This window comes from Oncorhynchus clarkii, chromosome 5, assembly GCF_045791955.1.
Source record: "Oncorhynchus clarkii lewisi isolate Uvic-CL-2024 chromosome 5, UVic_Ocla_1.0, whole genome shotgun sequence".
Lineage (NCBI taxonomy): Eukaryota > Metazoa > Chordata > Actinopteri > Salmoniformes > Salmonidae > Oncorhynchus > Oncorhynchus clarkii.
The window spans coordinates 77,388,561-77,404,259 of record NC_092151.1 but is presented as its reverse complement, the minus strand read 5'-3'; the positions used below and the strand labels follow the sequence as shown (position 1 = coordinate 77,404,259).

Here is a 15,699-nt window from a genome sequence, read left to right as displayed (position 1 = left end):
CAGGCTGCAAGGAGCCTGATTGAAATGACCTAATGGTGGTGTATCCCTAGATATACAACAAGACTTCTCTATGGTGTATCCCTAGAAATACAACAAGACTTCTATACCGCATATCTCTGGAGGTATCATTGATATCATTGTGTTACTCACTGTCTGCGTGGGATGGTGATGGCAGGGCCAGACTGCCCAGTAGTAGGATAAATGTGGCCCCCCTCGCGAGGGGAGATTGTGCCCATCGGTGGCTCAGTGCCATGGTGCAGGTGTTGGCACGCCTCTCCTCTGCTCCTCTACCTACACTCCCGCTCCGCTCGATAGATAGCAGCTCACGCAATCATAGAGTGACACCTGAGAAAGGAGACAGAAGAGAGGTGGGGTTAATATTGCATGCTTTGTGATTTAGCATACAGCCTTATCCATAGACAATTACAATCTGTGCATTCAACTACATACTTAAGTAACAAAACCACCGTGTCTCTGTTGGTTAAAGTCCCACAGTCTCTCTGAAGGTTAAAGTCCCACAGTCTCTCTGATGGTTAAAGTCCCACAGTCTCTCTGAAGGTTAAAGTCCCACAGTCTCTCTGATGGTTAAAGTCCCACAGTCTATCTGATGGTTAAAGTCCCACAGTCTCTCCGAAGGTTAAAGTCCCACCGTCTTTCTGATGGTGAAAGTCCCACAGTCTCTCTGATGGTTAAAGTCCCACAGTCTCCCTGAAGGTTAAAGTCCCACCGTCTCTCTGTTGGTTAAAGTCCCACAGTCTCTCTGAAGGTTAAAGTCCCACCGTCTCTCTGATGGTTAAAGTCCCACCGTCTCTCTGTTGGTTAAAGACCCACAGTCTCTCTGATGGTTAAAGTCCCACAGTCTCTCTGATGGTTAAAGTCCCACCGGCTCTCTGATGGTTAAAGTCCCACAGTCTCTCTAATGGTTAAAGTCCCACAGTCTCTCTGAAGGTTAAAGTCCCACAGTCTCTCTGTTGGTTAAAGTCCCACAGTCTCTCTGAAGGTTAAAGTCCCACAGTCTCTCTGAAGGTTAAAGTCCCACTGTCTCTCTGATGGTTAAAGTCCCACAGTCTCTCTGAAGGTTAAAGTCCCACAGTCTCTCTGAAGGTTAAAGTCCCACCGTCTCTCTGATGGTTAAAGTCCCACAGTCTCTCTGATGGTTAAAGTCCCATAGTCTATCTGATGATTAAAGTCCCACAGTCTCCCTGATGGTTAAAGTCCCACAGTCTCTCTGTTGGTTAAAGTCCCACAGTCTCTCTGATGGTTAAAGTCCCACAGTCTCTCTGATGGTTAAAGTCCCACAGTCTCTCTGAAGGTTAAAGACCCACAGTCTCTCTGATGGTTAAAGTCCCACAGTCTCTCTGATGGTTAAAGTCCCACAGTCTCTCTGATGGTTAAAGTCCCACAGTCTCTCTGAAGGTTAAAGACCCACAGTCTCTCTGATGGTTAAAGTCCCACAGTCTCTCTGATGGTTAAAGTCCCACAGTCTCTCTGATGGTTAAAGTCCCACAGTCTCTCTGTTGGTTAATGTCCCACAGTCTCCCTGATGGTTAAAGTCCCACAGTCTCTCTGAAGGTTAAAGTCCCACAGTCTCTCTGTTGGTTAAAGACCCACAGTCTCTCTGATGGTAAAAGTCCCACAGTCTCTCTGATGGTTAAAGTCCCACAGTCTCTCTGATGGTTAAAGTCCCACCGTCTCTCTGTTGGTTAAAGTCCCACAGTCTCTCTGGTGATTAAAGTCTCACAGTCTCTCTGATGATTAAAGTCCCACAGTCTCTCTGATGGTTAAAGTCCCACAGTCTCTCTGAAGGTTAAAGTCCCACAGTCTCTCTGTTGGTTAAAGTCCCACAGTCTCCCTGACGATTAAAGTCTCACAGTCTCTCACACACACAAACAAACACACACCCCCCCTCCCCCCCACACACACAGACCCATACACACACGAATTAGTCATCTTCAGCATGCTAACAGTTGAGCACCTCCCTCTCACAAATGGACAGAAAATCACAAAAGGCACCATGCTTATGCAAGCCAGTTATGTCATTATCCTCCCATTTGTCTCAGATAGACAGAGCCAAACATGAACTACAATGGCTGCTGTGCTGCCAAGCCTGCCATAGGTACAGCCAATCTCTGTTTGATGCCTGTCCAAGGCAGAGACAACCAGGAAGGTTTATCTCTTAAATCCCTATTGGCCCCTGTCAACAGTAGCTCACTAAATAGAGAATAGGATGCCATTTGTGACGTATTCTCCTTGGTGCCACTGCCATGCCAGCCCCATACAGCAGCTCTAAATGTCTTCACGACGGTGAAGGAAAATGACTAACGCCTCGGTGCTCTCCATTTATCCCGGCTTATTCCCATGTTATTACAGGGAATCATTCACCTGGAACGGAAAGCCTGCACCGAGGCGCTACGACACCCAGCTCACAACTCCACTGATTCCTCATCAGTGTGTGTGTGTGTGTGTGTGTGTGTGTGTGTGTGTGTGTGTGTGTGTGTGTGTGTGTGTGTTCAGAGCGGAGGTGGAGGTGGGGCAAGCTGCAACCACTCAGGCTTGTCCTAACCACTCCCTTCTACCTCCCTACTCACACAAAAAAGGGGAACAGTGTAGTAGCCGGGCAGGGTTGTATTTGTCCCTCATTTCCCTGCTTCATCAACCCAAAAAATACAGAAAACATTTTTTCCTCAAATGTGCTTTGGGTGAATGCTGCCTTTCATGGAGATACAGTCAGATAGTGGGAGGTGAATGTACTGCCACTCTTAAGCCATTAATTTGAAGAAAGTGTTGTCATCTTTGTGGAAAACCTATAATTGAATTGAGGAGAGAGACATTGTTTAGGCCTACATCAGTCACTTTCAGCCTGAATAACTGCATATCATTTGACTTGACAGACAGTAACTTACAAAGAACATGTTCATAACAAGAAGAAAGGCAAAATATGACTTGCATGTGAGCTTCTCTCTCTCTCTCTCTCTCTCTTTTTGTTTCTCTCTCTTTCTCTCCCTCTCTTTTCCCTTATTCCCACGGTTCTGGCAAAAACTTCAGCAATTACAGAACAAACACATCTTTGAAACTTTGAATCGTGACGTGCATTTTGCCGGCTCACTCTGAGATGAAGGCAATGGGAGGACAAAGAGTTTGGTTGAAAGTATCTCACGGCATCAACGGCAACAGTGCTCTCTGCTCCAAATCATCTCTATTGTGTCTCCGAACAAGATGGTGCCACTGCATCAAACCTGATCACTGATCACAGCTAGCTAGGGAGTCATCACTTTCATCTGAGACTTCATTGATTCAATAACACCTCTAACTTTCACCCATCTCGGCAAACAGACTCATGAAACATACATTGCCTGACTGCGACTTGCTGGAACTGACATTATTATTTCATACTTTGCATGTTGTTTTCTCCAGTGAAGCTTCAACAAACAAGTCTCAAAACGAACAACATGAAGATTAGGATTGTTTTCCATTGTGCCCTAATGAACATAACCCAGGTTTATAGAACCATCTCTACGGGTTTGAAAATAGAGGCGTTCTTCAGTGACGAGGAGAGACAAACAAGCATACTCAGTCACTCCACATAAAGGCTACCTTCCTAGAACAGTGATGTTGGAGTGCTTTAGAGGCTTTCAGGGAAATGATAGCCACAGCCACACCCACACACAGCCACACCCACACACCCACACACACATATTAACAACGCTTTACATTTCAATACATCATGCTTAACACTGCACTTCGATACACAATACATCTGAATCTGACAGAGTTGCCATTTCATACTCATGAGTTCAATGAAGCCAATGAAACACACCAGTGACAATACGAACAGGTTGGGTGATATCTGAAGGGGTTCTTAGGGAAAACACTTCTTTAATCCTGCCAACATTATTTGACAGAGTACCATTACTCTTCATTATTTTTATTCAAATCCCTTAAAGCGAAAGTTGAATGAGCCATTGACCTGGATTGGGCTGTGGTGAAAAGCTTTGAGAGATACTCTACATAAATACCTCTCAGCTTCTACGTAAGATCGCTGACCTGTTTTTCTACCCTGTTCAACGAGGTCAAATCAGAGGTCAAATGTCCTAACAATAAGGTCTAAATCTGCAACTCCCTCGAACTACTACACAGCATCAGTCAAACACGAGACACTGTTGAAGTCTACAAGCAACAGAACAACTGACACAACTCAGACGACACAACATCCCCCCTACAACTACTTAGAGTATCAAATATCAGTCCAACACCAGGATTTTTTATTTATTTAAATCAACTAACTCTTGGGAGTTTCCTGCCTGCTTCGTTGCTTTGTCTCAATGACACCCTGTGAGGATATGTGGGTCGAGAGAGTCAAAGTCAAGCGTGTTTACAGCTGAATGCTCTTTGGGGGGGACTGATATCTTCTCCCAGCAGACGGTGCAGGGTTGGGAGGATGTGACTTCTCTGGAAGAAGGTAACCCCCGTAGGGAGAACCTCTCTCTCTCTCACTCTCTCGCTATCCTCTCACTCCTCTTTCTCTTTCCTCTCTCTCTTTCCTCTCTCTCTTTCCTCTCTCTCTCTCTCTCTCTCTCTCTCTCTCTCGCTCACCTATCTCTCTATTTATCCCTGGTCCCTGGAGCAAGGATTCTTCAGAGAGGGGCACCATTGAGGACAAACCATCTCTAGAGGGGGGAAAGTCTCATCCCCCACTACACAGAAAAAGGAGGATGATTTGGTGAAACACTATAGTATCTGAGATCCCTCAGCACTACTACATTTAGCTGGGTTCTCCTACACAGTCTACTGGCTCTCTACTACAGTGGAACCTCATTTAGCTGGGTTCACCTACACAGTCTACTGGCTCTCTACTACAGTGAAACCTCATTTAGCTGGGTTCTCCTACACAGTCTACTGACTGTCTACTACAGTGAAACCCCATTTAGCTGGGTTCTCCTACACAGTCTACTGGCTGTCTACTACAGTGAAACCTCATCTAGCTGGGTTCTCCTACACAGTCTACTGGCTGTCTACTACAGTGAAACCTCATTTAGCTGGGTTCTCCTACACAGTCTACTGACTGTCTACTACAGTGAAACCCCATTTAGCTGGGTTCTCCTACACAGTCTACTGGCTGTCTACTACAGTGAAACCTCATCTAGCTGGGTTCTCCTACACAGTCTACTGGCTGTCTACTACAGTGAAACCTCATTTAGCTCGGTTCTCCTACACAGTCTACTGGCTGTCTACTACAGTGAAACCTCATTTAGCTGGGTTCTCCTACACAGTCTACTGGCTGTCTACTACAGTGAAACCCCATTTAGCTGGGTTCTCCTACACAGTCTAATGGCTGTCTACTACAGTGAAACCCCATTTAGCTGGGTTCTCCTACACAGCCTACTGGCTGTCTACTACAGTGAAACCTCATTTAGCTGGGTTCTCCTACACAGTCTACTGGCTCTCTACTACAGTGAAACCTCATTTAGCACTGCAAAGATCTAAGCAGGTGTGGGAGGTGTATTTTCACCCACGGCTCAGTCTGGTATTCGTGTGGCGCTTTCTGTTTTATAGAGAGACCCCCGCAGGCGTAATCTGAATGGACGACAGCATGGCAAACGCACACACACACTTTCTCTAACCTACTAGTATGAGTCAGACGCCTAATTGCAGTCTCCCTAAAATCCGGTCCATTCTGTAATGCACAACAAGAATGACCTTCAGCTTGATCATGAGTGTGTGACCAACCCTCAAGAGGTTGAGCGTGAGCGTCTGAAACTCCTAAAGTCACACAGTGAGAAACATGGTGGGTCCATAGCTGTCCTATGAAACATTTACAGCTTCTATCCTTCATTACACTTGCTGTGGAAGAATGAGAGAAGGTGATACTGGTGATTTGGAGGCGCTGAGGCCCAGCGTGATCTCAATCACGTTTAATGACATTGTTTGGATGGCTGACCATATGTGGGCTATAACAGGGGTCAAACACACCTTCTCTGTGTCTTTCTCTGGGGAGGAACATTACCAAAGAACGCTGGGAGCACGGACACCGTTGGAAGCGTCAAGACAGATGAAACTAAATGAATGTTTCTGTGCGAATTAAATAGTCATGTTTAGATTGTTTCATGAGTTCATAAAGAGCTATGAATGTTGATATGTTTCATTATACTGTAAGTGCTATTGTCACAGCAGATTTCCTCCTCTTCCTCTGAAGAGGTGAAACAAGGATCGAACCAATACGCAGCGTGGTAGGTGTCCATGATTTTTAATAAGAGAAACTAAACATGAACACAAATACAATAAACGTGAACTAACCGAAACAGTCCCATGTGGCACAAACACTGACACAGGAAACAATCACCCACAAAATACCCAAAGAACATGGCTGCCTAAATATGGTTCCCAATCAGAGACAACGATAAACACCTGCCTCTGATTGAGAACCACTCTAGGCAACCATAGACTTACATAAACACCTAGAATGAACACAACCCCATAAATCTACAAAAACCCCTAGACAGTACAAACGCCCTAGAAGAAAGAAAAACCATACATCCCCCATATCACACCCTGACCTAACCAAAATAATAAAGAAAACAAAGATAACTAAGGCCAGGGCGTCTTTGTTGTTACAGGGAAACTACAGGGAAGCTATTTTGTTTGTTGGATAGTTCAAAGTTGGAGTGAGACAGGCACAATCCTATCATTTCAATGAAGTTGATTATAATCTGGGTGTGTATTCCTGTGTTTTCTTTTTAGTGCAAAGAAATGTTAATTCAGGTTGGGTGTGAGTTTCTGCTTGAATTTGGTTAAAAGGACTTTGAGAACTTGTTAGCAAGCTCCTGTGTGCATTACACAGTTTTCTCAAAGACATTATTCTTAAATGAAGACACGTGTAACCACGTTAAGTCTGCCTATCAGTCGACTATTAATTTACTCTGAGTAGTCTGTAATGTATCATGTATGAATTGTTTGAGTGTTAATTATTTTGTGACTAATGAATTCTATAAGTTTAAGTAAATACATTCCTCGTTTTACAAAGTCATTCTTTGACTATAAGCTTACAATTTAGTAGTTCTATTGGTAGTTGTTATTTACACTATACATGCTTACACCTTGACGTTTCTGATCTGCTTGCCTCAAATGAATGCTATAACATTGGTCGCCAGGATTAGCTATTTGCATCTAGTCTCTTAATAATAGCATAACGGTGCTAGTTTGACATGTCAAATTGAATTATAGTCAAGTGGTAACGCATGACTCGCTATCTTGCTGGATCATTTAGAGACGCACAGGGCTTGTTGCATTTATTCACATAATATTGGAGTCAGATTGATAAATGTGTTTATGATTGTATTCAATGTCATTTCTACATAATGGTTGGTTAATTAAATGGTGACCCCTCATCCTCAGTCAATGGGGATTTCTACACCCCTACACACTATGTTAAATGTACTACTGTGTCATTGCACTAGGTTTAATGTACTACTGTGTCATTGCACTAGGTTTAATGTACTACTGTGTCATTACACTAGGTTTAATGTACTACTGTGTCATTACACTAGGTTTAATGTACTACTGTGTCATTACACTAGGCTTAAAGTACAACTGTGTCATTACACTAGGATTAATGTACTACTGTGTCATTACACTAGGTTTAATGTACTACTGTGTCATTACACTAGGCTTAATGTACTACTGTGTCATTACACTAGGCTTAAAGTACTACTGTGTCATTACACTAGGTTTAATGTACTATTGTGTCATTACACTAGGTTTAATGTACTACTGTGTCATTACACTAGGTTTAATGTACTACTGTGTCATTACACTAGGTTTAATGTACTACTGTGTCATTACACTAGGTTTAATGTACTACTGTGTCATTACACTAGGCTTAAAGTACTACTGTGTCATTACACTAGGTTTAATGTACTACTGTGTCATTACACTAAGCTTAAAGTACTACTGTGTGAACACACTAGGTTTAATGTACTACTGTGTCATTACACTAGGTTTACTGTATTGGGATGTGTGTTTTTGCAGGGGTTTTTTCTGCATAGAAAAGTATTAGGTGGCCAACTTAAGTGTTTTTTTTAGGCTGCCTTTGTCCAAACAGTAGAAGAAAAAAAAATGGATGGAAAAACGTGTTCAGTGTAAAAGTAAATGACTATAACCAGATAAAAAGTATGTAGAAAAGATAATGGAGCCATATATTTTATAATAATAATAATAACAACTAAAAATCACCTAAAAAAAGCTAGACAGTCAGGGAGAATATACAATCTCGAAAATGATGCTTAAGGGTTATTTTTGTCATGGCATCAAATCAATCAAAAGTTATTGGTCACATACACATATTTAGCAGATGTTATTCGAGGGGTAGCAAAATGCTTGTATTCCTAGCTCCGCCAAGTGTAGTAGTAGGTAACAATTCACAACAACACAGAAATCTAAAAGTAAAATCAAATCAAATCAAAGTTTATTTTTCACATGCACCGAATACAACAGGCTGTAGACCTTACAGTGAAATGCTTACTGACAGGCTATAACCAATAGTGCAAAAAAGGTATTAGGTGAACAATAGGTAGGTAAAGAAATAAAACAACAGTAAAAAGACAGGCTATATACAGTAGCGAGGCTATAAAAGTAACGAGGCTACATACAGACACCGGTTAGTCAGGCTGATTGAGGTAGTATGTACATGTAGATATGGTTAAAGTGACTATGCATATATGATAAACAGAGAGTAGCAGCAGTGTAAAAAGAGGTGTTGGGGGTGGGTTGGGGCACACAATGCAAATAGTCCGGGTAGCCATTTGATTACCTGTTCAGGAGTCTTATGGCTTGGGGGTAAAAACTGTTGAGAAGCCTTTTTGTCCTAGACTTGGCACTCCGGCACCGCTTGCCATGCGGTAGTAGAGAGAAGTGGGGTGGCTGGGGTCTTTGACAATTTTTAGGGCCTTCCTCTGACACCGTCTGGTGTAGAGGTCCTGGATGGCAGGCAGCTTAGCCCCAGTGATGTACTGAGCCGTTCGCACTACCCTCTGTAGTGCCTTGTGGTCAGATGCCGAGCAGTTGCTGTACCAGGCAGTGATGCAACCAGTCACGATGCTCTCAATGTTGCAGCTGTAGAACCTTTTGAGTGTCTCAGGACCCATGCCACATCTTTTTAGTTTCCTGAGAGGGAATAGGCTTTGTCGTGCCCTCTTCACGACTGTCTTGGTGTATTTGGACCATTCTAGTTTGTTGTTGATGTGGATGGACACCAAGGAGCGAATAAAATAATGTATAAATATTATAACAAGCAATGTCGGAGTGGCATTGACTAAAACACAGTAGAATAGAACACGGTATACATATGAGATGAGTAAAGCTGTATGTAAACATTATTAAAGTGACTATTGTTCCATTATTAAAGTGACCAGTGATTCCATGTCTATGTATATAGGGCAGCAGCCTCTAAGGTGCAGGGTTGAGAAACCAGGTGGTAGCTGGCTAGTGATGGCTATTTAACCATCTGATAGCCTTGAGATAGAAGCTTTTTTTCAGTCTCTTGGTCCCAGCTTTGTTGCACCTGTACTGACCTCGCCTTCTGGTGGTTAATATCCTAGATTATCTTTTTTTGACATCAGGTGCTGTATCTGTCCTGGAGGGCAGGCAGTGGCCCACGGTGTTGCGTTGGGCAGACCCCACTACCCTCTGGAGAGCCCTGTGGTTGTGGGCGGTTCAGTTGCCGTACCAGGCGGTGATACAGCCTGACAGGATGCTCTCAATTGTGCATCTGTAAAAGTTTCTGAGGGTCTTAGGGGCCATGGCTGAATTTCTTCAGCCTCCTGAGGTTGAAGAGGCGCCACACTGTCTGCGTGGGTGGACAATTTCAGATTGTCAGTGATGTGTACGCAGAGGAACTTGAAGCTTGTCGATGATGATCCTGTCGATGTGGATAGGGGGGTGCTCCCTCTGCTGTTTCCTGAAGTCCACGATCAGCTCCTGTGTTTTGTTGACGTTGAGGGAGAGGTTATTTTCCTGGCACCACTCCGCCAGAGCCCTCACCTCCTCCCCGTGGGCTGTCTCGTCATTGTTGGTAATCAAACCTACTACTTTTGTTGTTGTAGTGTCATCTGCAAACTTGATGACTGAGTTGGAGGCGTGAGTGGCCACGCAGTCATGGGTGAACAGGGAGTACAGGAGGGGGCTGAGCACACACCCTTGTGGGGCCCCTGTGTTGAGGATCAGCAAAGTGGCGGTGTTGTTTCCTACCTTCAACAACTGGGGGCAGCCAGTCAGGAAGTCCAGGACCCTGGTGCACATAGTGGGGTTCAGACCCAGGGCCCCGAGCTTAATAATAAGCTTGGAGGGTACTATGATGTTGAAGGCTGAGCTATAGTCAATCATGGGGCTATCATGGGGCCCCCATTGATTTTGTTATAATGTTTGCATCACTCAGATAGCATAAACCATGGTAAAATGTGTAGAATTGCAGGAAATGTACTTTCAAACCGCAAACTTTTCTGTCAGCCTTATGACAAAATGTGCAGAATTGCAGGAAATGTGCTTAAAAACTGCACAATTGTATCTGCGCCATACGGCAAAATGTGTAGAATTGCAGGAAAGTAGGTTTAAAACAGCATTTTGTCACTGTGGCCAACAGGAGGGACTTTAACATTTTCAGTCAGCAACCGCACAAGTGGCCAAACCCTTGGCCACGCCCACGCCCACCACATAAGCCCCATTTTTATCCAGAAAAAAAAATGTTTTTGGATATGGTGTTTAACCTTGTTTTCACTCCTTACAAAAACATTGAAACAATTAGCTACAGCTCAGCACATTGCATACATAATTTAACAGTATCACTGCATAATAACACCCTAAATGAATCTGTGTTTTCACATTAGAATGTGAAACAGAAACAGAGCTAAGACTTTACTATTGCCTGAAGGATCAATAGCACCATGGAGGCCTGGAACACATATTCATGAAGATACACCTGACAGATAAAATCATATCCCTTTTACTGTTAATAAAAGTAGCTGAAACACTTTGGTTGCAAAATGTTTAAATCATAAAACATTTGACTCTAGGGCACAAGAGATCTGAGATGTGGAAGTTTAGTGACTTGAATCAATTAATTTTTTGAAAGGATAAAAAAAACATTTGAAACTAGCATATTGAAAAACCACATGAGCAAACACTATTCACCATGGTTTCAATAAAAGGCTAAGGCAGCATCCCAAATGACATCCTAGGGGGTCCATAGGGCACTGGTCAAATGTAGTGCGCTATATAGGGAATATGGTGCCTTTTGGGACACAGCCTAAGCCTCGTTACCAGAGCTATAGAGAGGTCTCTGGGTGTAGAATAGCGCAAAAATCTACAAAGAGGATTTTTCTGAGTAATAGCTTTTAACGCCACAGATAAAGTGTGAGGATAAAGAAGTTGACTTTTAGTGAAGTGTGGAGCAGGGAGCTGGAGCCACTGTGGTGTGACTGTGGCTGTCGAGCTGGCTGGATTATGGGCCTTACGAGTCCATTGGGACCAGTAGGAATCAGGTCCAGTTAAGCACTTCTTCTCTACACCACAGTGACTAATTACTAGAGCAGAGAGAGACTCTGAAATGCATCCCAAATGGCCCCCTATTCCTTAACAGTGCGCTACTTTTGACCAGAACCAATATGGAATAGATTGCCATTTGGGGCACAGCTGTGGAGAGCAGCCCCCTGAGTTACCTCCAGGTATTATGGGAGTGAACAGACGAGCCTCGGAGGACATGCTATCACAACACACTGCACTGCCGAGCCGACACAGACTGAAAACGAGCTTCAGCGGTCATAAAAGATTTCTGAAATACCTTTGCCCCCAGTGCAAAGTATCTCACACAAGTTAATGGTGCGATTACACTAATAAGGGCGAAGCAGGGAGGAGGAAAGAGAGAGGGAGGGAGGGAGAGAGGGACAGACAGTCACAGAGAGGGAGAGAGTGATGAAGGGAGGGAAAGGGAGAGGCTCAGAGGGGATTCATTAACAGGTTACACTATGTGCCTCCAGACAGCAGTCTGTCTATGACCCAAACAGCACCCTTTTTCTTACATGGGGCTCTGGTCAAAAGTAGTGCACTATTAAAGAATAAGGTGCTGTTTGGGCTGTAGTCTGGGTCCGTGTCCTGGGTGCACCGGCTGGTCTCCTTGTGACGAGTGTCACAGCCATTTGATGGCCATTTGATCTCTTCCTCTCACGCTGTCCAGCTGAGCAGTGCCAAAGTGGATCAATACCTGCCTTAACAATACCCTCGGATCGCTCTCACACCGTCCCAGTCTTAATAAACTGGGACTAGGACTGTGGACACTGGACAGACAGACAGTGGAGGGGATAGGGTCGGCATACTAAGCTACCTCTTGAGGTCAACCAACCAGGGCTGGGATGGACTTTGAACTGGCAAAGTGGGGAGGGAGACAAGTCTGCATATACTAGGGCGAGACTTTTGCAGTAATAGATCCAGTATCTACTGTAGGCCTAACTGTCACACTACTGTAGGCCTAACTGTCACTCTACTGTAGGCCTGACTGTCACATTACTGTAGGCCTAACTGTCACATTACTGTAGGCCTGACTGTCACACTACTGTAGGCTTGACTGTCACACTACTGTAGGCCTGACTGTCAAACTACTGTAGGCTTGACTCTCACACTTCTGTAGGCTTGACTATCACACTACTTTAGGCTTGACTGTCACACTACTGTAGTCCTGACTGTCAAACTACTGTAGGCTTGACTCTCACACTTCTGTAGGCTTGACTATCACACTACTTTAGGCTTGACTGTCACACTACTGTAGGCCAGACTGTCAAACTACTGTAGGCCTAACTGTCACATTACCGTAGGCCTGACTGTCACACTACTGTAGGCCTGACTGTCACATTACTGTAGGCTTGACTGTCACACTACTGTAGGCCTGACTGTCACACTGCTGTAGACTTGACTGTCACACTACTGTAGGCCTGACTGTCACACTACTGTAGGCCTAACTGTCAAACTACTGTAGGCCTAATTGTCACATTACTGTAGGGTTGACTGTCACACTACTGTAGGCTTGACTGTCACACTACTGTAGGCCTAACTGTCACATTACCGTAGGCCTGACTGTCACATTACCGTAGGCCTGACTGTCACACTACTGTAGGCTTGACTGTCACACTACTGTAGGCCTGACTGTCACATTACCGTAGGCCTGACTGTTACACTACTGTAGGCTTCACTGTTACACTACTGTAGGCCTAACTGTCACATTAACGTATGCCTGACTGTCGTCTCTAATGTAGGCCTGACTGTCACACTAATGTAGGCCTGACTGTGAATCTAATGTGATTCAATGGAGTTCCATGTGTGTGATCAGGTCAAAGTCATCTGGTCACTGTTTGGAACTTATTTGGAGTTCCAATCTCAGAGCATTCTGTCGGTCCCTAAATCCACTGAAAACTCTAATTGTACACACTTTTATTCCGAGCAATAAGGGAGATGGAGTTTCTCTAAAGTGACCCCAAAATAGGTATGAAAGATGACGTTGCCTCCATGTATTTGATTACATGCTAAGGTTGCTGCAGCTTCTCTGTGAGCTAATGTATTGGAGGATATTTTACATTTTAAATATGTTTTTCTGTACATCCTAATAACCCCTATACATAGGGAAGGAGGGTGAGGGATAATTGATCAGAGTCAGACATCAAAAGAAAAGATTGGAGAGAATGAGGTTAGCTGGAGGGATAGTCATATTATGAGAAGGATTATAACCTGAAACATGTACAAAGAGCAAGCTGCAGCAAAAGGTAGGCTTCCAAAGCACTACACAACGGTGAGAAATGTATGCATGTTCAAAACTTAAAACCAAATTAGGAAGGATGTGAGTGGTAACAATTCACACCTAAAGAAGTGGTTGCACAGGTACAAGTAGCCCATAAATGAACAGTCATGAGTAACCAGTCCTTTCCAGCCCTACAGTACAGCAGCCAAAACACTACACACTAACCACGTTTCCATCCACAGTTTTTATGCCAGTAAAGTCATACCGTATAAAAACAAATCACGACAGCTGAGATGGAAACAGGTAGTTTCGGTAGAATTGTATAAATGCCAACAGATAATTTGTTCGTTCGACATGGTGGGATCTTTTTGTGTCGGTCAAATAAATGATGTGAGCAATGTAGGTGGAAACACCTTTATGTGCAAATATTGATATAATAACCATCATACCAAAGTAAACTTGGAGTCACACAATGATATTGTTACGCTCGTCGATGGAAGGATCGGACCAAGGTGCAGCGTGGTAGGCGTACATTTTCATTTATTAAATGAACACCGAAAAAACAACAAATACAAAACCAAAGGTAACGTGACGTCTAGTAGGGCTAAACAGCACAGTACCAAAAACAAGATCCCACAAACTACAGGTGGAAAAAGGCTGCCTAGACAACGATAGACAGCTTCCTCTGATTGGGAACCATACCCAGCCAACAAAGAAATAGAAAACATAGATTGCCCACCTGTCACGTTCTGACCTTTATTTCCTTTGTTTTGTATTTATTTAGTATGGTCAGGGCGTGAGTTGGGTGGGCAGTCTATGTTTGTTTTTCTAGGTTTTGGGTATTTCTATGTTTTGGCCGAGTATGGTTCTCAATCAGAGGCAGGTGTCATTAGTTGTCTCTGATTGAGAATCATATTTAGGTAGCCTGGGTTTCACTGTGTGTTTGTGGGTGATTGTTCCTGTCTCTGTGTTTTGCACCAGATAGGGCTGTTTTTGGTTTTCCACGTTTGTTGTTTTGTAGTGTTCGTGTTTATCGTTTTTCATTAAACATGAATCAATATAACCACGCTGCTTTTTGGTCCGCCTCTCCTTCACCACAGGAAAACCCTTACACCACCCTAGTCACACCCTGACCTTATTCAGTACATTAAAACTTAAGTGAAAAATAACATTTAGTGTGCACTACGTCATCACCCACTGACTTTTATCCTGAACCAGTCAGTTTGTTGGAAACACACCACTGGTGGGAAAATGCGCAGATTTTATTTATGCAGATTTTTTAATAGTCACATGAAGATCTGTTGCCAATTGGATAGAAACCTAGCTCCTGTTCCATGTTGATATAGTAGCAAGCAGAATGGCTGAGTAATTATATACGTATTTTGCACTCTGAATGAAGTGAACTACCAGAAATAGCATGAATTACAAATACGTCTATGTCCCAAATGGCACTCTAGTTCATAAACAGTGCACATCATTTGACCTGCGTCCTATGGGCCCTGACCAAAGGTAGTGCACTGCTTAGGGAATAAGGTGCCATTGGAGACGCAGCCTAAGATTTATAATCATCTGCTGGAGCTTTACTCTGAACACTAATGCTATTAGCTGCTGCAAATCAAGTGACAACTAAAAAGCGACTGTGACACAATATTAGCAGAAATGTTTAATGTTTGGCAAAGACTGCCTAGAGTGCAACACATCTTTCATTTCATTATGCATTCATTGTAAATACTTGCCAGTTGTGCTGAGTTAGGGATACTAGCTGGGACAGGCTGTACATATGTGACACACACACACGCACATGCGCACGCACGCACACACACACACACACACACACACACACTTCTCTATCCTCACATTGCATACTGATGTAATAAAATGGCATAGGCTCCAAGATAATTGGAAATCATGCACTAATTATGCTT

At 43.6% G+C, this 15,699-nt stretch overlaps 1 protein-coding gene across 4 annotated transcripts in view; it reads right to left on the bottom strand.

Annotated features, from left to right (window-relative positions):
- LOC139409406 (protein tyrosine phosphatase receptor type Fa) overlaps positions 1-15,699 on the bottom strand; it is a 424,559-nt gene that overhangs the window by 293,713 nt on the left and 115,147 nt on the right. For all 4 annotated transcript variants that reach the window (XM_071154522.1, XM_071154523.1, XM_071154524.1 and 1 more), the window contains exon 2: positions 151-345. In XM_071154522.1, the coding sequence (XP_071010623.1) occupies positions 151-253 (103 nt within the window). In that variant the 5' untranslated portion in view covers positions 254-345. The remainder of the gene's footprint in view (positions 1-150; positions 346-15,699) is intronic.